The 22,695-nt window shown below is 42.4% G+C and overlaps 1 protein-coding gene across 22 annotated transcripts in view; it reads left to right on the top strand.

The window, feature by feature from the left end:
• The window catches only part of PCDH15 (protocadherin related 15), a 790,091-nt gene that overhangs the window by 415,733 nt on the left and 351,663 nt on the right, over positions 1 to 22,695 (top strand). Inside the window, exon 1 of one of the 22 annotated variants that reach the window (XM_039547293.1) lies at positions 10,000 to 10,076. The exons of the other annotated variants lie outside the window; for them this stretch is intronic. Coding sequence (XP_039403227.1) covers positions 10,074 to 10,076 — 3 coding nt within the window. The 5' untranslated portion in view covers positions 10,000 to 10,073. Of the gene's footprint in view, positions 1 to 9,999; positions 10,077 to 22,695 lie in introns of those variants that run through there. 22 annotated transcript variants of the gene reach the window in all.

The following is a 22,695-nucleotide window of genomic DNA, read 5'->3' as shown; positions in this document are numbered from 1 at the left end:
TTTTGCTGCATTTATTAGTAGGTATAGAAGCAAATAATGGGTTATGGAATGTAACAAATCGCAAATATTTACTTTAATTTGTATGCTGAATCAGAGAGAATATTGTAGTGACTGAGTCCAAGTTTAATACTGTAGCATTCTGGAAAAGGGTCGGCTGCCTCCTGCGCAACCCCTCATGGACAGAGGTCACTCTGTAGTATACTGCTAACAATTTCTCAGGGCTCCTTAACTCTCAGGCCACAGGTAATAAATGGGACCCTGGGGGGAAATGTTTTGAGTCCTTAGATACTGGCCCTCCAGGCCATAACGCCAATTCAGTTGCACTTTCCCTTTAAGTAGACAGCCTACAGCACTTTTTCCCAGAACTAGGTCCCAATTCAGAGCCTCTCTGGTTTTACCTGTCTTGAGCTCAGCCTCTCACAGTTAAGATCTCAAGTAGGAACTGGGCCCAGTACTCCCAGGATTTACCTGGTTGACACCCAGCCTTCCTCAGCCCTCTGGTTCTGGCTACCAGGCCCAAACTCTTCTCTCAGTCAGGGTCTCTAGCAGAAGCCTCCTGCTCACTGCAGTGCATCCCTTTCACAGCTCCCTTGACCTCAGGGTCTTTCCTGCAGGAGCTTCCCTAAATTTTCCCAGTCCTTTGCTAGTCTCCTGCTGGTCTTTATAGGGCAATCACCCTGGTCTCTCCCAGGTATGGTTCATTCTATAATCTGAGTAAGCTAGCTCCAGCCCTAAAGGAGTAAACCATCCCTGAGGGTGCACATTCCAAACTGTAATCTCTTTAACAACGGGAGGTCTTTACCTTTCTTGAAAATTAGTTTAGTACTATTATCATAACCAAGTTGTAATACAACAGTTATGCTGATATGACTATAGTAATTTAGGCCAAATTTTTAAAGGTATTTAGGCGTTGCTGGGCTCAGAGTTGCAATGTCTAACTGATTTAGGACCCTAAAAGTCATTTTCAAAAGGGATTTAGGTACTTAGGAGCCTAAATTCCATCAACTGCCAATTCCTTTTGAAAATGAGTTAGGCTCCTAAATCAGGTGTTACAATGCTGAGCACAGCAATGACCTATATACTTTTAAAAATCTGGCCCTTAGTAATTTGTGAGCCATTTATTAATTCAATTTAAACTTTGCAATTAACTTTATTTTTATGCAGTGTGACTTGATCATTTCTCTTCTGTCTGATCTTTTATTTTATACTGTGTATAAAATTATCCTTGGAGTATCCTCCTCCTCCCTCACCCCCGCCCCCCCAGAGTCCTGTTTAATGTGTCCTAGTCCCTCTTAATTTTTATTTCTTTTTGCTTCTATTGAATGAATGTGTTTTTTTGGTTTTGTCTGTTTGTTTTGGACCTCTGGTGCCAAAGATGTACGTTGGAAAGTATGTTACCATATGGTGTAAATGTGCACCATGTTAAACTCCATCGGCATTATTATATTTTTCTATGGTAGGTTCAGGGATACCTAAAATATATGGATCCTTATGGAAATCTTGCCCAGTCTTTTTGATATTTCCCTCCTATGCCTCCTATCCTTCCTTCTGTCTCCTGTCAACACAGTTACATATTTCTCACATCTCCCCATTTCCTGTCCTTGTCTTTCTGTTTTTGACTGGGCTGACCCGAGAGTGCCACCACACAGGACCCCACTCTTACCATATACTCTGAGCAAATATTTCCAGGTCTAGCCCTATTCTGAAAATCCCCTGCTTCATGACCCCAAACACAGAAGTAGTGGAAAGAGGAAGGTGGTCAGAGATGAAAGCCCAACTTCCTTCTTTTGCTAAAGGACAATCTCTGGATTTACTGATGCTGGGAAATGGATAGGGCCCCCATTAAGCTATTTCCTTGCCCAGCAGTGTTGGGATTCCCTATGAGACTTTTTTCCACCATACTTATCCAGAGCACCTTTTTCAGTTTTGGAAGAACACTTCATCCAGTTCTCTGGGATCCAAAAAAAATCAGTTTGACTCCAGATTTAATCATTCAGGTTCTTTATTTGGCATACAGCAAAGCTATGCTGAGTTGATCAGACTCAAGTGTTAGGGGGTGGGTATAGGGCATACCATATCCGAAGTTGCAGAGAAACCCTCTCCCTTCATATACATTTACACATCTCATTGCATTTACTATACATTGCATCACACTTTTTTGGAGTTGGCCTGGTCACTTTGCAGGAACCAATCCCTGTACAGCATGCTCTGTCCATAAGAGGGTTCATGCTTGAGCTCCTCCTTACATTTCTAACTCGTCTTGTCGATTGTTAGTAAATGGTTCCATGGGAGTGCTCCCTCTTATCTTAGCTGGTTCAGACATTCTTTTTGAACCTTATGATCTGTTTATCTCCCTAATTCTGTTCTCCAAGAAATGAGGCCTCCCTTATGTGTTAATTACTCATGTCAGGCCAGGCCTCAACTACGAGCCATGCGCACACCACCATTTCTCGAAGAAAAACAGATCAGTGTTCTGTTCCCTTTCCCTAGGAACTGAGTGCAATCCAGTTCCTCCATTGATTATGGTTGCTTGCTAGTTGTAGTACTTCCTCCCAGGTGATACCAGCACATTCCATATTCTCCATCAGTATCTTTTGCAAGTTCTTGCTTGGCCTTTCTTGCTTTCTCTTTCCTTCCTTGGATACCCAATTCAGTGTTTGCTTAGCATGTCTCCCATCTTCCGTACAATATACACGTTGCAACCACTTGAGCCTTCTTTCTTTGATGATATTTTCTAACATGTCCTGCTCTGTCAGATTCCTTAGTTTTGCATTTATTTTGTTTTTTCCATGAATTGTATAGCATCTCCCTCATCCATCTATGTTGGGCAGTCTCTAATCTCTGAGTCTTTTCTCCGTACGGCAGTGTGCTCAGTCCAACTACATGGTATAATCTGACCTTTAGGTTAGTATGGAGACCTCTGTTTGACCAAATGCTGTTCAAACAGGAGTAATTTTTCACTCAGTCAGTTGTGAATGGGGAGGAATGGTTGTTGGTACCTCTAGGTCTGTCTCTCCCCTCCGTCCCTGGGAGGGGAAAGGTGTGTAAGTGCTGCGGAGCAGAAGAGACTAAGGAATTATTCTCTTCCTAGTACTGTCTCTACTCTACATGCACACAAAACGAGGTATGCTGTTTGATATATAAGCCTGAGGTTAAAAGATGAGGACAGAGATTGAGGTGCAGCTGAAGGGCAACCGTGAACACAGTCTAAATGATGGCTGACAGATAAAGAAGTGATTGTGCAGGGTTTGGGTTTGAATGAAAGAGTTACATATGTAAAAAGGTGGGGGAAAGGTTCGTATAGAGAAAAAAGGGAAGGAGAGAAGGAAGAATGGGAAAGAAGTGCCTTAAAGAAAGAAGGGAGAGTGAAAAGTTTGAGGAGAGAAAAGAAAGGAAGAGGAAAGGAATAAAACCCCAGGGAAAACTTCTGCAAAAATGTAATTGTATATTAAATGTGTTGGCAACTGTTACACGACAAGTATATTCATTAATAAATATGTAATTATATGTGTTTGCATTATATAACTAGTTATATTATATTGTTATCACATCCTGAGGTTCAGTCCAGACTAGTGTGGGGTTATGTCACCACCTGCCCCGCAACCTTGGGTGCCTCAGAATGCTTTGCTGATATAGCGCCCAACTTGAGTCCCTCACAAACAGCATGCAGGTCACAACCTGAGTATCTGAGTATATCTGCATCCAGCCAGCAACACTCCAGTCACACTCTGGCTTCTACCAGCCTTGGTTATCACTTGCAAGGTGACTTCAACACACTCCCAGTCCCGGATTTCCCCCAAAATGTGTGTTCTGCGCTGTCCAGCCCTCTCCTGGACAGCTCGGGTGTTATAGGTCCCTTGCCTCATAAGGTTTGCTACTTCAATTGGAGTTACCAAACAATTCAATTTAAACACAGCACTGGATTAGTTTTTTTATTAAAGAATAAAACAAGTTTATTTAAATACAGAGAGAGGGATTTTAAGTCACTATGCGTAGAAGGCATTGAAGTCAGAAATGGTTACTAGAGAAATAAAGATAAAACTCTTTCTAGTAACTAAGGCCTGGTCTACACTACGGGGCGGGGGGGGGGGTCGAACTAAGGTACGCGACTTCAGCTACGCAAATAGCGTAGCTGAAGTCGAACTACCTTCGTTCAAATTTCCTACCTGTCCAGATGCCGCGGGATCGAACTCCGCGGCTCCCCCGTCGACTCCGCCACCGCCGTTCGCGGTGGTGGAGTTCCGGAGTCGACGGGAGCGCGTTCGGAGTTCGAACTATCGCGTCTAGATTAGATGCGATAGTTCGAACTCCGAGAAGTTGAACTCTCCGCGTCGACCCAGCGGGTAAGTATGGACCTACCCTAAGACTTAACAAGCTAGGTTCAAGGTAAAATTCTTACTACATGTTCCCAGCACAGGCTTGACCAAATTCTCAGGTCAGAACCCATCCCAAAGTCCAAAGACTGGTTCCCTTGTCATCTTATGTGAAAAAAAGTGAGAGAGATAGACAGAGATCCACTCGCCCCTCAATTTACATAGTCCTGTTGTCCTTTGAAGGGGATTCTTCTGAGAATTACCTTTTAAAGCAAAGTTTATTCAAGGAAAGTGACACAGAATCTGAGGTGAAGGTGCCCCCATACTCTTTCTTCTGTCCATGTGTGCTGAAATGCAGATTTGCTTTGTCTCCCTCTTGCTGTCTCGACTCTGTGTACTACTTATATGAAAATGGAGGTAAACACACATTCCTTTCTTTAAGCTAGACCTACTTAATCACTCCCACCTAATTAGGGCTAAGTGGGTTTGAACATATGTTACCAACATCATACAGGGGGAATTCATAACTTTACATATAATGTTGCTACATACAGTTCACCATGATATTATTGACCAGTGAGTTATTAATTTTCAAATGAAATGTCACAAGGCATATTTTCTACAAAGATTATTACAATAGTGCATAGAGTATGAATACAAGGGTGCATTCAGTCACAATTGTAGCCATGAGCTTTACTGGTGCCATCTGAGGCAACATTCACTATTGAAGGAATTAACACTTGGCACAATTTGGCACAGACTAGGCCTCCTCAGACCACAAAGAGAGCTCTAATCTCTGAATATCTGAAATGGCAGCTAGCCAAAAACATGTTGCTGAGACCCCAAGATGTCACATAACTAATAGGAACAGAACTCTTAAAACTATCTTTGGACATTTATGAAACACAACAATGTCATTATTCAGGATCCCAAGCCCTCACTTGGATAGACAGAGGCCCAATTTCTTGGAGATGTTGATGATGAATATACAAGATACCCAGCATTCTTTCCTGGTTGTTCTGAGGAGAACAAAGTATTTGCAGTGCTATAGCAGTGCTGGTTCCACAGCATTACAGAGACAAGCTGAGTGAGGTAATGTTTTGTATTGGACAAACCTCTGTTGGTCCAATACAAGATATTACCTCACCCAGTTTGTCTCTGAGAACAAGGGATTACAGTGCTATAAGGGGGGGGGGGGAACACAATTGCAGATCCACTGCTTGTTGGCATTTTGAATGATCCAGCACCTGGTTTTACTTTCTTTCCATATCTGATTATTTGGTAAGTGCAGTAATCTAAGTGCAATTGAAGCTATTACAGTTTTAGAATGAAATAAAATTTCCAATTATAGAAATGGATTATAAAATAAACATACTAGATTATATTCAGTTCTTTTTATCTATCAGAGCATAGCTGTCATTGGGATGTATAAAACGCAAATGGATTCATGGCTAAACAAAAATGCATGTGCAGTTCTGGTTCAAACCTGCCATAGTAAAACCTGATTTTGTTTTGTTTTGATTTTGTTTTACAAATTCAGTGACACTAGTGCAGCCAAACATGTGCATACACTACATCAATTAAAAAAAAAAGATCAGTTACACAAATCTAGTGATACATGTTTTGTACCTTAATAACAAGCTGTATTATTAAAGGACATTTTACAGGTATTGTTAGATTTAGATTGCTGCATTTTTTGTTCAGTCAAGGGTGTAATAAGCAGACATAATAATATTCTGACTGCTTGAATAATAGTAGTTTAATACAGTACTACTCAGGGATCCATTGAATTGGTACAATGTGGGAGTTTTGCTCCATATCTGGTTTTTAAGTATCTCTCATTTAATATTACTAGGTTTATGTTTTTCATTGTACTTGAGTTGATGTTGAATTTAATCTAATTTTATTTGGAAGGGGAAATGTGTAACTCAGAAAAACATTTGTATTTAAGCTTCAAATTAACCAGTTCAAAAGACACAATAGGTGTAACACCTAGACTATGTCTCTGCCTCTGATATCAGATCAGTATGTTGCCCAAAGGACATATAAAAGCGAAATGGGGAAAACAAGTTTTACTAAAACATAATTGTTAGACCATATGAAGACTAATTTGACAACAGTCAGGATTGTACAGTATCTGAGAAAAGACCTACTTAGTCAGAAACATGTAACCATAGGATTGTTCTAACTTTCAAGAATTTGTTTCCCATCTAATGTTCTATTCATTCCCTTTTTTATATTGTTTTTTAAATACCCAAATTGTACCTGACACGTTTTGTATGTGAAGTCAATCCATGCTTTGAAAACAGTTATTTAATATTTGTGTAGTTTGAAGATGAATACATGCACAGGCAGAAGTGCCACATTTGTCACAAATGTAAACTCTAATTGACTACAGTGTTGGAAACTTCTGACTGGCTCAATGGACACTAGCTTGGTTAGTAGATTCTATAGGACAGTAAAGGAAGGACAAGCAAATATTATTGAAGAAAGATGGAAAAGCAATGCAAAAATAATATTTGCAAAAGAGTGGTCCCAAGCTGTGCAGAATGTATAAAACTATTCCATGTAATTGGAACAAGCACAGGTTTTATTGTTCTTTTGGGGAGTAATGTTTTTTGTTTCACACAAAAGTTTTATTTCCTTCACATTACATAATAAGCCACCAGAACAATTGGGACAAATGTAAAAGGGAATTGCATTGGAGTTGCATATATTCTAAATATCTTGTAATACAGAAGTACTAGAAAAGATGTATAGTATTTTGTCTGGTATATACCATATTTACATATATTGCTTGTTTAGAGTGTGTTTTCTTTCAATAGATTGATTGACATTCATCTGACAAATTCATAGATGACTGTGTGTGTCTATTAGTAATAATAAAAAGACCCTGGTTAAACAACTGACAATAGTGACAGACTCTACTATACTAGATTACACAAAACAATTACAATGCTATCTCATCACATAGCTAATTACTTTTTATCTTAACAAGGGCATGGAAACTTCTAAAGAAAAACAAGCTTTGATATTAGATTATGTAAATATGTGTATGAACATATATTCATAATATAATTATTATAAAACTATAATCAAGCATTTTTTTTCTTTATTAGTGTATATACCTCTTTATATTTTTAATTGATCTTTATAATGCGAGTGGGAATTCAGATCATGGTAGAAAGATTTTTTGCTGATCAGTGAAAGTGCAAGGGTGCATCTAAACTGAAGTCTTGATCTTGGCAATTGCTGGGCATCTACTAAGTGCCCAAAATTCCCATTAATATCAATCAGAGATACAAGGGCTCATCAACTCTTGGGAGGAAACCATTGCCATTCTTTTCATAAAATGATTGAAAATCACTTGTTCCTGCAATTGCTCAGCTCATCTACACAGCACCACCATTTCTGACACAAGCAAGTTAGTGCATACACACTGAGCCTGCCTTACAGTCATGGCTATTTAAGTATATTTTGAGTTTTCCAAAAGCACCGATTTTCTAAGTTAATAACTGCTGGGAAAAGAAGTCATTGGGTAATTTCCAAAATGGCTACTTCAATCACTATTGTGTTGTGGTGGTTGAAAGGCATTCTAGCCTTGCTGATATTAACCTCAGAACAGACCACATCATAAAATGGCAGTGGCAGAGCCAACTCTGTAGTAGCAATCAATTTCATAAGAATTTAGATGGGAACAATGTCCAGACTATATTGGATAGAATTCAGCAGATCAAATTTCAAAGTTTCAAGTAAATTACTTTGGGATCTTGCCCCACAACAAGCAGTGTGTCAAGCAACTTAAGGGTAATGCTTGCTTAGCTCACTTTCTGGCCATGAACCTTTCTCAAGTGGAGTGCTATTTTGTAACAAAAGTAGATCCTATTCTAATCTGTGGCTGGTGTCTTGGTGAGACTATGAGCAGCTGAAAAATGTTATGAGGAAAGTCAAAATGTACTATCTGGGTGTGGGGATTAGCCCATGTTCAAGTCTACCCAGATGAGAGCTCCAATTCCAATGGACAGAAAATGGTTATATGATGTGGAACCTGGCTACAATTGTAGAGTCCAGCACACTGGCACATGTTTAATATGGGCAAGCCTATGGAGGGGAGACATTATTAAAGACATTTTAGGATGTTTCATTGCCCACAAGACCATTCCTCAAGTAACAGAATGTTTTAAATTAATTTGTTCATTCCTTGCCCATCGCAAGAAACAGCATGTCAACCAGAAAGGCCAGTATACCACTGTGTATGTAGGTATGCTGGATCAGAGAGGCATATTCCTGGGCATGTTTCTTTATTTTTACATCAGCAGGCTTTGCAAAGTGCATGATTTTCACAAACTTTAGCTTACAGGAAAAATGACTGTCTTTCTTCCACTGCTTTCAGTAGAGATTATTTGGGTTCTCTGTTCCTTTTGTGATTCTTATTGATATACCTATCCATTATTCCCTTCGTTACTGAAATTTTACCCAGATTACATCAAAAGATTCAAGCACCGACACTTGCTGATATGGTTGTTGAATCAAAATATGGTTAAATGTGCCTTTGGAAAGCAGAAGGTGAGGTGGACATAGCTTCTAAAGTGCAGTGACTCATCCCCAATATTATTTTGGTAGGCTGTGCTTTGCATAATATTAGTTGAACCAAGAACAATTTTTTTTCTTTGTGAGAATTGAATTAGGAGGCAGAAAGGTCTCTTGCAGATGTGAAGTACAGCATTACTGAGAGTATCAGGAAGAAGAAAATGATAAGGGATTCCCACTGCCAATACTTCATTACTGTAGCAACCAGGGGGAGGAAAGCATTAATAGACATTCAGTGCCAATAGTAGTTACAGTCAACAAAAAATTACAAAGAGCATTAAGAGATTTTTCAACACCTGTTTCCTGATTATGTATAAAGTTTGCTTACTTCATCATATTTTGATATGGAACAGCTGGGCAATTACAGTATAATTATCAAATCTTTTAATGTAGTTCTCTCACACTTATTAAAACCTTTCATCTATGTTAGTTTCCTCTACTTTATCACTGATGAAGAGACAAATTTAATTGCAAAACTTCTAAAACATTAAGTAGTCACAAAGCTGCACCCAGTAGGATTCAGCATAGGAAATATTATAGGTGTGTATATTGGGGATCTGTAATATCTAAGAAGTAACTGTAAAAATATATTAAATATTATGGTTTACCAGAGAGGGGTAGAGAAAAGATACAAAGGATGGCACTTCGGCTGATGTGAGGACATACACCTAGGTTACTGCCTGGAGTGATGGTGGTGAACTAACAGAGAGAGAAAAAAAAATACACAAAATGTCTTTCTGTTTGTCTTGCTAGTTATGTCAAAGCTGAAAATAAAGTTCCTATCGTTTCATCATATAGCTAGTGTAATTGTCACCACTAATAAGTTGTTCTGTACCCACAATTGCCACATGTATCTGAGATTCCAAAGAATCCTCTTCTGAATATAGGAAAAAACTGCTTAGATAGTATCACAGAATGTTCAGTTTTTCTTTATACACAGAACATTAATAGCATTGGTATCCTAGTTACCGCTGCTTGGTAACTGTGCTTTAAGATTGACTTTTTATTTCTATACCATACAGCACAGCACAACAGGAGAGGCCAGATTCTCATTTTATGTAAATGAATTTTCTTCCATTTACTTTCATTTAGGATTATCAACTTTGCCTCTCTGCACTAAATGGGCATTTTTAATTATGTACATCATTCAGAATATGCTATAGTGATTGCATGGTCAGTATTTTTCTTTACTCAAAGTAAAGAGGAGAGAAAGAGATTTTATTATTTTTAATAATAATTGTGGACAGTCACAATGTGTATTTTTCATTGCACTACAGCGTCATAAGCCTTAACCATACCACAGTAAAGAAGATTTTTAGTTGTGCCAATATCATTTCACTGCAACATCATAAGCTTCAGTGATGGAAACGTCAAAAATCTTCTCTATCTTGAAGTTACCCTCTGCTTCTTTTCCCTAAGCCAATTTTGATCCATTTCAGCAGTTCTCCCCCATACTGTATTTTGTGGCTTTGTAAATTAATATACAATCTAATGCTTTCCCTAAATCTAGAGAAATCGTCCCCAATTTCATCTTTATCTCATGATTCAGTAATGCACTTGAAAATTCAAGCAGGTTTGTCAGAAGTGACCTTCTTTCAATGAATCTATGTGGACTGTTCTGTTTTATTTTATTTCTTTCTAATTATAGAAGTTGAATTGTTGTATATTGTTTCAGATCTCTTCTCAGCTGAAGTCAAGCTTATGTGTCTGAAGTATCCTGGCCCTTTCTTTGTTCTTTTATTAAAAAGGAGACCTCCATTAGCAAGCACATTCTCTAGAACTACACCATTTTTAGTAAGATATCAAGTATAGTTGCCAGGGGCTTTTCCTTATTTCCAGTTCTGTATCTCATAACTAATGACAGAGAGCACAGAGGACATTTTTGGACTCAGCAAAAGGAGATGATAGCAGTATTGGGACTTGTTGCACCACCTGAAGTCATTGCACTTACAATTTACACTAGGGTACATATGAAAAAAATAGTAGACCAACTAGCTAGTCGATTAGTTGTCAACTACAGAATGTCTTCCCATTAGAAAACTGAATAAAGAGGTAGCCAATATAAAACTGATGCTGATAATGATTAAAGTTTTAGCATATTTCCTTTCCGGCAAGAAATGAAATCAATTTACCATACTAAAGCCACTTGTGACTTTATTTTAAAAGGGTGGCTGCAATATCAAACTTTACTTTTCAGAAAAGCAAAGGTCTTGGGAAGCAATAGAAGGCCCTTAGTTGCAAGTTTTCTTTAAATTTCCATTCCAGTTTGGCTGTGCTCAAGGTTGTTGTGTTCAGTTTACATGTTAATTTGAACGTTTGAAATGTACTGGAAGGATTGTTTACATAAATCAGTTTTTGAAATTACATGTGTGAGTATTTGCAAACTACAAATTTTAAATTTGTATGTTGAGGTAATTGTACCATCCATCAGGAAAGAAATTTTATATATATATATATATAATATATATAATATATTAATATAATATATATAATATATATAATAATCATTCCCAGGTAAGCAACACAGTTTGAATTTTGAATACTCATGATCAATCCATAGATTTAAAAAGTTCAAAAAGATTTGTTCTATCAATTCAAGGAATATGCCATGAGCTGAAAAAAAGATCAAATTCAAATAAATCATTTATTGTAAATTCTTTGCACAATTCTGTTTCCTAGAGGAAACAGAAGCAATGATGTGGTGATTGCATTTCTACAAAATGCACTATCCTGAACTTAGTCTTAAAGGTAGGTATAGTGGCATTCTAAAATGCATTTAGAAGCACAAAGAAAACACTGCCTACAAATCTGGATTGACTGTTGGGAGAATTAAAGTATTCAAGGTTACTGACCTAAACGACAAAAAGGGGTTTGATTGCTGCAAAAAAAAAGAGAAATCCTTATGATGTTTAGAATGTTTTTTGTTCTGAAGAAGAAGAGATGGTAGTGGCCACACTCATTCCAGGAAATCTTTTTGTCGGGTAGTCCAGTAAAGAAGTTATTTTTGAGAGGCTAAGTTGGCAACATGAGACCTGAGCATATCCGTCAAAACAGACATTCCAAGACCAGACATTTAATTGTGAGTTAGATTATTATGATATTTGAATAACTCTTTAATCTTATTTTTCATATTTTTATATTCTTAAATTAGTAGGGTTAATTATCTATTTGATAACTAATAACCTGCTTTGGATGTTTGTTCCTATAAAGGACTATATGTGAGGGCTTGGCTACACTTACAAGTTGCAGCGCTGGTGGAGGCTTTCCAGCGCTGCAATTACACCCCGTCCACACTTGCAGGGCACAACCAGCGCTGCAACTCCCTGGTTGCAGCGCTGGCTGAAAACCCATCCCGGCAGGGGTATAAGGAGTGCAGCGCTGGTGGATCCAGCGCTGCTCAGCAGGTGTGGACACTCACCAGCGCTTTACCTGTCCTCCAGGGAATAAGGAGCTATCCCAGAATTCCTGTTCAGCCACTCTGCTCATCAGTTTGCACTCTACTGCTCTTCCCTCAGGTGACCAGCCCTTTAAATGCCCCGGGAATTTTAAAAATCTCCTTCCTGTTTGCTGCAGCCAGGTGTGGAGTGCAATCAGTTAATCTTTCCAGGTGACCATGCCTCCACGTGGCAAATGAGCCCCAGCATGGAGCAATGGCGAGCTGTTGGACCTCATCAGTGCTTGGGGGGAGGAATCAGTGCAGGCACAGCTGCGCTCCGGCCGTAGGAATTACGATATCTTTGAGCAGATATCATGGCCTTGCTGGATAGGGGCCATGATCGGGACGCACTGCAATGCAGGGTGAAAGTTAAGGAGCTGCGGAGTGCCTATTACAAAGCCCGCGAGTGTAATCGCCGATCCGGATCTGCCCCCACGACCTGCCGTTTTACAGGAGATGGACGAGATACTTGGGGGTGACCCCACTGCCAATCCCAGGATAACGATGGACACTTCTGAGCAGGCTGGGGGACAGGAGGCGGAGGCGGAGGCGGCGGCGGCGGAGGAGGAGGCGGGGGGGGAGGAAACCACGAGTGAAGCTACTGGGATGGGGGAAGACACCCCAGAGTGGGCATGCAGCCAGGATCTCTTCTCAAGCCAGGAGGAAAGTACCCAATCGCAGCAGCCAGCAGTTGCAGAACGACAAGCAGAGGAGCGGGTTAACGGTAAGCGGCTTTTATTTTCTGGGTGGAAATGTTTCTGGAGAGGAAGGGGGGTTATGGCTGCATGCATGCCAGCCTCTAGATGTGGAATAGCCCGTTGATGTGGTCTATCACGTCGCGGTAATCTGCTTCAGTTATCTCAGCAAAAGTTTCAGCCAGAGCGTGGGCAATATGCCTGCGCAGGTTTATAGGGAGAGCCACTGTGTTTCTTGTCCCAGTCACGCTGACGCGTCCGCGCCACTGTTCCGCGACTGGGGATCATTTCTGAACACAGGGAAGCGTAGGGTCCCGGGCGGAATCCACATTGCTGTAAAAGAGCCTCCCGCTGTCCCCTAGTGACTCGCAGCAGGAGATATCTTGCAGGATTAACTCCTGTGAAAAATGTTGGGAGACTCTTTAGTGAAGAGATAGGTAGATAGTGAAGATCACCCCTGCAGCTGCATCTTCACTCAACCCTCTATCACTCCAGATTACCCGAAGCAATCAGCCCCCTCTATCAATCAAGCCCCACTTCTCCTTCTATAAGCACCCCTCACTCACCATTTCGTGGCTTCTGTCATGTTATGCGTGGGAAAAGAATGTTAAAGTGCAAACTCCCTCAGTGTAACAATTCATGTCTGGAGATAGTGGATACAATGCTGCCCCTGTTAAATGTTTCATTTCTACAGTGACCTTGACTCCTGGAGTGGGCAGATGTTCCACAGCACAGAGGCTACAAAATTTGAGAAGAAATCCCCGAAAGAGCAAAGAGGAGATGCTGAAGACTGTTCTTCAGCACTCTGCTGCAGAGAGAAAGGAACTGAAGGAGTGGCGAGAGAAGGAAAGCATGATCCGCCAGAGACATTGGCGTAGAAACGCTGTGGCAAAGAAGAAAAGCACAAACCAGCTGCTAGAGATCCTGTCGAGCCAAGCGGACTGTCTCAAGGCAATCTTAGCCATGCAGGCAGAGCAGTCCCGTGCTGCCCCACAGCCCCGTCCCAAAGCTGTTTTCCTTGTGCCCCAATGTCAGCTCAAACCGCCTTTCCCCAGCATTCAGTTTCTTACCACCACCAGCTGCCTCCAACACCTGTTCTTTCACCAACCAGCCCTGATACCTACCACCCTTACCCTCTGCACTCAACCCCCACAACCATGCAGTATATGCACCCTGAAGTGCAGGAATCGTTAAACAGCACTCCAGACAGGACATATGCAAACTTGTGACTGTACAGTTCACCAACCCACACCCCTTCCCTCTTGTGTTCATGAAATGTTGTGTGTCTGTCTGTCTGTCAAGGAATTTTTTTTCTTTACAATAAAACAATTCTTGGCTTTGAAAACAGTCTTTATTATAGCAGATAGTGAAAGATACCTTAGCCCAGTAAAGAAAGAGGCACTGCAAATCATTTTAGAGATAATAGAATAACAGTGTAAACAGTGCAATTCACTCCCATGCAAGTCAGCAAACATTACTGTTGGCTTTCAGCCTCAAATTCTTCCCTCAAGGCATCCCTAATCCTTGAAGCCCTGTGCTGGGCCTCTCTATTAGCCCTGCTCTCTGGCTGTGCATATTCAGCCTCCAGGACTTGAACCTCGGTGGTCCATGCCTCACTGAATGTTTCACCCTTCCCTTCACAAATATTATGGAGGGTACAGCAAGCGGATATAACCGCGGGGATGCTGCTTTCCCCCAAGTCTAGCTTCCCATACAAGCAACGCCAGCGTGCCTTTAAACGGCCAAAAGCACACTCCACAGTCATTCGGCACCGGCTCAGCCTGTAGTTGAACCGGTCCTTGCTCCTGTCAAGCTTCCCTGTATAGGGTTTCATGAGCCAAGGCAGTAACGGGTAAGCGGGTCTCCAAGGATCACAATGGGCATTTCGACGTCCCCTACTGTGATCTTCCTGTCTGGGAAAAAAGTCCCTGCCTGCATCTTCCTGAACAGGCCACTGTTCCGAAAGATGCGTGCATCATGCACCTTTCCAGGCCAGCCTGTGTAAATGTCAATGAAACGCCCGCGGTGATCCACAAGCGCCTGGAGAACCATAGAGAAATACCCCTTTCGATTAATGTACTCTGATGCCAGGTGGGGGGGGGGCAGAATAGGAATATGCGTCCCATCTATTGCCCCTCCACAGTTAGGGAAACCCATTTGTGCAAAGCCATCCACCATGTCCTGCACGCTCCCCAGAGTCACGGTCTTTCTTAGCAGGATGCGATTAATTGCCTTGCAAACTTGCATCAAAACAATTCCAACGGTCGACTTTCCCACTCCAAACTGGTTCCCGACCGACCGGTAGCTGTCTGGATTTGCCAGCTTCCAGATTGCAATAGCCACCCGCTTTTCCATTGTCAGGGCAGCTCTCAATCTTGTGTCCTTGCGCCGCAGAGTGGGGGCGAGCTCAGCACACAGTCCCATGAAAGTGGCTTTTCTCATACGAAAGTTCTGCAGCCACTGCTCGTCATCCCAGACTTCCATGACGATGTGATCCCACCACTCAGTGCTTGTTTCCCGAGCCCAAAAGTGGCGTTCAACGGTGCTGAGCATTTCTGTGAATGCCACAAGCACTTTGGTGTCACACGTGGCAGGAGAATCGATATCGATATCATCGTCAGACTCCTCGCTGTCACTTTGGAGCTGAAGGAATAGCTCGACTGCCAAACGTGTTGTGCTGGCGACACTCATCAGCACAGTCCTCAGCAGCTCGGGCTCCATTTCCCACAGAGTAAAACAGAAAGACACTCACAATGGCGCCAAATGTTGCCGGAAAGACAGAATGCTGGGATGTGAAGCGATGCACCACGGGGTGTTGGAACAGGAAGCGGAATGACCCACACACTTCCTTCCCCTTCCCACAATACTCAGCGCCAAAACGGTGCCAAAACGGGACGAGGTGTTCTGTGGGATAGCTGCCCACAATGCACCTCTCAATACAGCGCTGGAAAGTGCTGCAAGTGTGGCCACACTGCAGCGCTGGTAGCTGTCAGTGTGGCCACACTCCAGCGCTGGCCCCTACACAGCTGCATGACCAGCGCTGTAACTCCCAGCGCTGCAACTTGTAAGTGTAGCCATACCCTGAGATGTATAGAAAGATAGATATACACTATTTTCCTCATTGTGTTTATTGCTCACAGAGCTCTGTATTAATAATAAGATGAATCTTGAGGTCATTGCTGAGTTTTACTTATAGATTCCATGGATTCTTTACTTACTTATAGGTCATTGCTGAGTTTTTATTTATTTATAGATTTCTAGATTTTAAGATCAGAAGCAACTTTTATGATTTTCCTGTCAGACCTCCTACATAAACAGGCCATAGAATTTCACCCAGCTTCTTTCAATCTTCTTTCCCAGTCTTTACTTAAGCAAAGTTCCACTGAGGATAGTGGGAGTTGGGCTTTTTCCTTAGTAAAGACTGCGTAAAAATTCACCAAGGATCTCAAGAGTTTGCACAATGACAATTTATCTTCCTGTTAAATGCTTTGAAATTCTGTGCAATAAGTATCAGAGGGGTAGCCGTGTTAGTCTGGATCTGTAAAAGCAACAAAGAATCCTGTGGCACCTTATAGACTAACAGACGTTCTGCAGCATGAGCTTTCGTGGGTGAATACCCACTTCTTCAGATGCAAGTGGTGGAAAAACCACTTGCATCTGAAGAAGTGGGTATTCACCCACGAAAGCTCATGCTGCAGAACGTCTGTTAGTCTATAAGGTGCCACAGGATTCTTTGTTGCTTGTGCAATAAGTGTAGCCCCTAATGGTTGACTCTAAGCTTGTTTAGTTCTCTGGCAGTTATCACAATGGAATGGTAATAGGTCCTGGATTTAATCTTTCTTCTCTCCTATTCCATTTGGGATTAGACAAAGACATAGTTACTGCATCAATGATCACTAAGGGGGCGCAGGCTGGTTTTTATATTCTGCTTTTTGTTCCACCTGTTCCTTTACCACAGCCTGATTCCAATGGACAGAAGAAAGCCAACATACTAAAGAACATTCAAATGTGTTGCATTACTGTTAGATGTTATTTCCAGATTCTCGTTTTCAGTATGTTTAACCAGTTCCTTTTGTCACAGATTTTATTTAGACGGAAAATCAATATACAAACTTTAAAATAAAGAGAGTAAAAAAGCGTATGAGGCAGTGCGTCAGTGCCCCCTCTGGCCAAGTGTGGCACAGCCCCTGGGCTCACTTAGCCTAGCGGGGCTGTCAGGCTATTCCTGGTGCCCAGAGCTCTGAAAAACCCTTTCTTCGCTCCCAAGTCTGTCAGAGGTTGGTAGGGGAATCCAGGCCTCTCCAATCCAATGGGTTCCAGCTTAGGGCCCTAGAGCTAGATAAGCAGGATCAGGGTTCTTTGACTCTGACAACGGCCTGAGCTTCTTCCAGCGGAAGGTAGGATTTCTGCAGGATCTCCAGTCTATCAGTCACTTCATCCCCTCCTGTGATGTTGTGTCTGGGCAGCTCTTAAGTAGCTTGCTGATAGGAGCTCCTTTTCCAGCCTAATCACCCCTCTGGTAGCCACCTCACCCCTATGCTGCCCAGCCCTTTTATCCTTCTAGCTGCTGTGATGCTTCCAATCAGCAGGGGCAGGCAGTGCCTGTATTAACTCTTTGGTCACTGGGCCAGCATGGGGCACATTCACACCATGACAAAGTGTTATCTCAAAAGTATGACCAGATATATCACTGAGATGGTCAAAATATAAGGAATAGAATATAATAGAATAACCTAATAAATATCCATGTTGCCTTGGAAGTGTAAGTTGACACTCTTTATAATCAAGGATGACTGGTTGCTATAAGAGAAACCATAATGTCACAACCGAGTAGTGTCTGATGTACTGCAGGGTTCTGCTATGCTGGAGGACATCCTGGTGGGACTGCAGCTGCTCCAGCTTCCAAAGGCTGCTGTACAATTCACTCCCATCATTGGGAATTTGGCCCCGCATTACACAGAATTCAGGCAACAAAGTAGTGGTGCAGAGCAGGGAATACAGGCTTTGGTGGGACTAGCCCAATGAGGCAGAGTTTAGGACTGTCTGCATATACTTCCTGCAGCATCTATCCCCGATAGTCCCTGCAACACATTGGTTGCAAGCAGCACAGGACTGAATCATTTAGAAGAAAAGAGACAGAGCACGGGAATACAGGCATCTTTGGAGTTATTTCAGATCATATACAAATTCTTCCTGCTGTCTCTGGTCTTTCTTTTCCAGACCCAACAGCAAGTGTGTGTGTATGGGCTGGGGCGGAAGGAGGGGAGACAGTTGTGAACTATGAGGTTGTGTGGAGGTGGTTTGGTGGGACGGGGACAGAGTGTGACCTAGGTCTGAAGGTGTTCAAAGCAGACAGGGTGATTTTGAGCTGTAGATTTGTTAAGTAGGAAGAGGAGTTCTCAGCCAGGGGAATATGTGTATATGGGTGTTTCTGAGCTGATTGATGTTGGGGTTGGAGGGAACTGATGGGTTTGAGAGGATCTGAGCTGGAAGCGGGGACAAATTAGTTTGGCACTGTTAAGTCTAGGGGCTTGTCTACACTACTGGCCGGATCGACAGGTAGCGATCGATCCAGCAGGGGTCGATTTATCATGTCTAGTATAGATGCAACAAATCAACCACTGATCACCATAGCGTCGACTCAGGTACTCCACCTCAATGAGACGCACAAGGGGAATAGATGGGAGAGCGTCTCCTGTGGACACACCGCAGTGAAAACACCGCGGTATGTAGATGTAAGTACATCAACTTCAGCTACGTTATTCACGTAGATCTTAGTAACATAGATCAATCCCCCGCCCCCTGTAGTGTAGAGCGAAAGGAGTCTGCTAGCAAACAAAGCTGTTGGTGAACTGGTGGTACGTGTGGGCAGAAGGATGGTCAGAGAGAACTAGATTAAAAGGATGAGTGGTTGGGGCTAGGAAAGAACAGAAGAGGGGTTGTAAAGGAATAATTCTATTTATTTCCCACCCTGCTCTTTAATGTAAAGTGTCCTAGTTTTTCATTTTGCTCAGCCTGTTCTGGTTCAGAGATTGCTACTTGTAGCTCCATGACTTATTTGGGCATTAGCTACTGATGCATATATTTGTACACATTATTAATAATGTTTCAGTTTAGACTTAAATACATTGCAGGAAAGAAGCAGAACAATCTCAGATTTTACAGGCAAGTCATATGACAGTAGTCCCTATAGCCATCGTTACCTGTTTTACATAGAGAAGCATGAAATTCTTTTATAATGTAAGCAATGGCCATTACTACTTACAGAACCTGCATGGAATGACACGAACACCAGTTTAAATATTATATTAGTAAAGACAGAAAAAGGTGAAAGAGGGAAACTATTGTGTATTTAAAATATACACATAGTAAATGAATTCTATCACAGTGTAGTTTATGGATATGAAAGTAAAATTTCTTCTGCCAAACACACAGTTCTCAAATTGTAATGATTCAATAATCAAGACAACTTTATGTGCAACAATGTTCAAGTATTAAGCATTTGTTGACCTCAGTATTATAATATTCCCCAGTGTCAAAATAGCCAAGTCTGACAGAATTTCTAATTTTAAAAAATGTGCTGTTTTAAACAATGTTAATCTGGGCTCTGGCATACTTGTCATCATAAAAGTATATTTTGTTTAATCAGTATTGCTAAGAATTTTATCAATTTTAGCTTCTTAATCTACAGAAAACTTAATTTAGATTTCACTACTGTTAAGGCTGAACCCTCATTTTGTTACTTTGAGTGCAGGAAATGAGGACCCGCAAGGATTTTAAAAATTAATACTTGTCACTCCAGGCTTGTATTAAACTCCCAAGGTTATAGCTTTTCTCTGACCTTGGCTTGGTAAATGCTGCCACCACCCAAATGCAAAAAAATGTCTTTGAACCCAGAAAGGAGCACTTGGGAATTCCTCCCTGTATGGTACCCTCAAGCCCCTTCACTTCCCCTCTGGGAAGAGCTGAGAAAGAAAACAAAGGAAATTAGCTGTGACTACCAGCTAATCAAACAACATGCACAAACTACTTAGGACACCAAAAATCCAATCCTGTTCTTAAAAAAGGTAAATTTAATTAAAAACAAAAAGGGAAAAATACATCTGGAACTTAGGCTTTTTGCTAGATCTTAAAAGAAATAATTACAAAAATTAAGCACCCAAAATAGCTTTCTTTGGGGTTCAGCTTAAAGGTTACAAGCAAACAAAAGCATCAGGGGTTAGCACAAGCCAAAATAAGAAATAAACCTGATAGCAACTAACTAAACATTCCCTATCCAAATTATTTATTCTAGGTATGGAAGATACTTTTTAATACCTGGTTCAAATCTTACACAGCATTTCTGCTTATAGCATTGCTGCTCTGTGTCCCTGCAGCCCAGAGAACAACAGACAAAGGGAAAGATTTTTTCCCAATTTTTTAAAGTTCTAGCCTTCCGATTGGCTCTTTTGGTTAGGTGACCACTTTTTTTTTAAACCTGAGGGGCCTTTTTAACCCTTTACAGGTAAAACAAGTAGAGAACAGCTACCAAGAGGGATTTTACAGCTAACTTGCTGGCTGGGTGTCCATCAAAGTGGGCTACCCCCCCACTTCATTTATTACAACTACATCCTTTCATTTTAATGTGAACAACTAGAATCTAGCTAGCTGATAATTTTACATATGTAGTATTTTTACTTAAATGCACCTATGTGACCTACATTTAATTGTGGAATATAGCAAGTAAGGAGCCTTTGACTTAGGATGAAAAAAAGGGAGAAGTGGCTGAAAGAGACCCATGAGGTGGGAAAAGGGATAAGGAGAGAAAGCAGTAAATTGACTCATTTTTGTATGAAACTGAGTAGCAAAATCAGAATGAGGATGAGTCATATTCATGCTATCAGCTAAATACCTGAGGCCATAGGCGGCAGGTTCGTATAATTTTTGGTGGGGCCCAAAATAGTGGCCCAAAATGGTACCCCCCCCCCGCTGTCACCCTGTAAGCCGATATAAAATGAAGCTACAATTCGTCGGCACCACAAGATTACAAGGGTCAATTAAAAGTGGAAAGTCAGAAGCAGCACTTGCCTGCTTCAATATACAGTATTAAATTTTGTTGCACCTGTTGTGACAAAGTGGGAATGTTCTTAATGTGTTCTCTGAATACTGTGTGGGTGCCTCAGTTTCCCCTGCAAGGTGCCAACTGACGGTGTTGGGGACGAAGAGATCAGGTGGCCTCCTTGTCCGGAAGAGACACAAAGGCCAGATGAGGGAGTGTCAGTTTGGAGCTGGCTGGGGAAAACGGGAGAGGCCCAGAACTTGGGTCTGGGCTCCCCACCCCCCAAGACGGACCTGACTGAGGGGTCCTGTTTTCTGTACCTACAAGCTCTGTTTTAGACTGTGATCCTGTCATCTAATAAACCACCTGTTTTACCAGCTGGCTAAGAGTCAGGTTTACTGCAGAGTTGGGGTGCAGGGACCTCTGGTTGCCCCAGGACCTGCCTGGGCACACTCGCTGCGGAAAGTGCCTGGTGTGGAAGGGCATGCTGAATGCTCCAAGGTCAGACCCAGGAAGGTGTAAGCTTCTTGCCCTGGAGACAGTATGCTCAGAGAGAGGAGGCTCCCCCAGAGTCCTGACTGGCTTTGTATGGAGTAGTTCCAAAGCATCCCCTTCCACACCATGCGCTTCCTGGAAGTCTGCACAGGCATTGACACTCCCTCCTCTGGCCTTTGTCTCTTTTCCAGGAATTAGGAGGCCACCTGATCTCTTTGTTCTCCAACACCTTCAGTTGGAGAACAAAGAACAGCTTGCAGGAGAGTGGCCCAGGCCATCAGTTGCCTGGAGACAGGGTTGCAGCCATTCTCTGTGCAGATGGCATCACACTGGCCCTCTAGGGCTCTACAACAATCACACCCCCTTATCCCACCATCTAGATCCTTCAGAAATGCATAGGGGAAACTGAGGCACCCACCCAGTATTCAGAGAAGAACATTCCCACTTTGTAACACCTGTATACAGCTAGTTATATACTTTAAAGGGGTGTAGAATAATCAAGTATTGTGCTAAACACAATGATACTCCAAACTGACCACCAAATTTAAGTTGCACGTTTTTCCCCTCAGGTGAGGGCTCTGGGGTAGGGCTGGGGATGAGGGGTTCACAGTGCAGGAGGGTGCTGAGGGTTGGGGTGCTGGGGGCACAGGGCTGGGGATAAGGAACTTGGGATGCAGACAGGCTGCCCCAGGGCTAGGGCCAGCGAGGACTCCCCATCACCACCACTGGCAGCAGCAAGCTCCAGGGGAGGGACCCCTCCTCTCTCCCCCTGCCCCCCACGGCACACTCACTCTGCACCACAGTCACTGCACATGCTCCTAGGGCCCCTCTCAGGTCCAGAAAGCTCACTCACCTCCCCTATGATGGGTACTGGGGGGGGGGTTGCCATCACAGGTGGCCTTCCATGTTGCTGCCCCTCACCATAACTTCACTGTGGATGGGGGATGGGGCTGCCCCTTGCCCAGCATGGGGCAGAAGTGGGGTAGGCAGGGTGGTGGTGGCTATGGGGCAGGGAAGCAGGGTGTCATAAAATTCACCCAAGCCCCAGCTGCTCAGGTCTAGGAAGCCTCCCTCTCCCATCCCTCCTGTGGCGGGTGGGTTGGTGGGTGCTGGGGGAGGGGGCATTGC

The sequence above is a fragment of the Mauremys reevesii genome, linkage group 7, assembly GCF_016161935.1.
Source record: "Mauremys reevesii isolate NIE-2019 linkage group 7, ASM1616193v1, whole genome shotgun sequence".
Lineage (NCBI taxonomy): Eukaryota > Metazoa > Chordata > Testudines > Geoemydidae > Mauremys > Mauremys reevesii.
The sequence above is the reverse complement of the archived record's forward strand: the minus strand, read 5'-3'. Positions and strand labels throughout refer to the sequence as shown.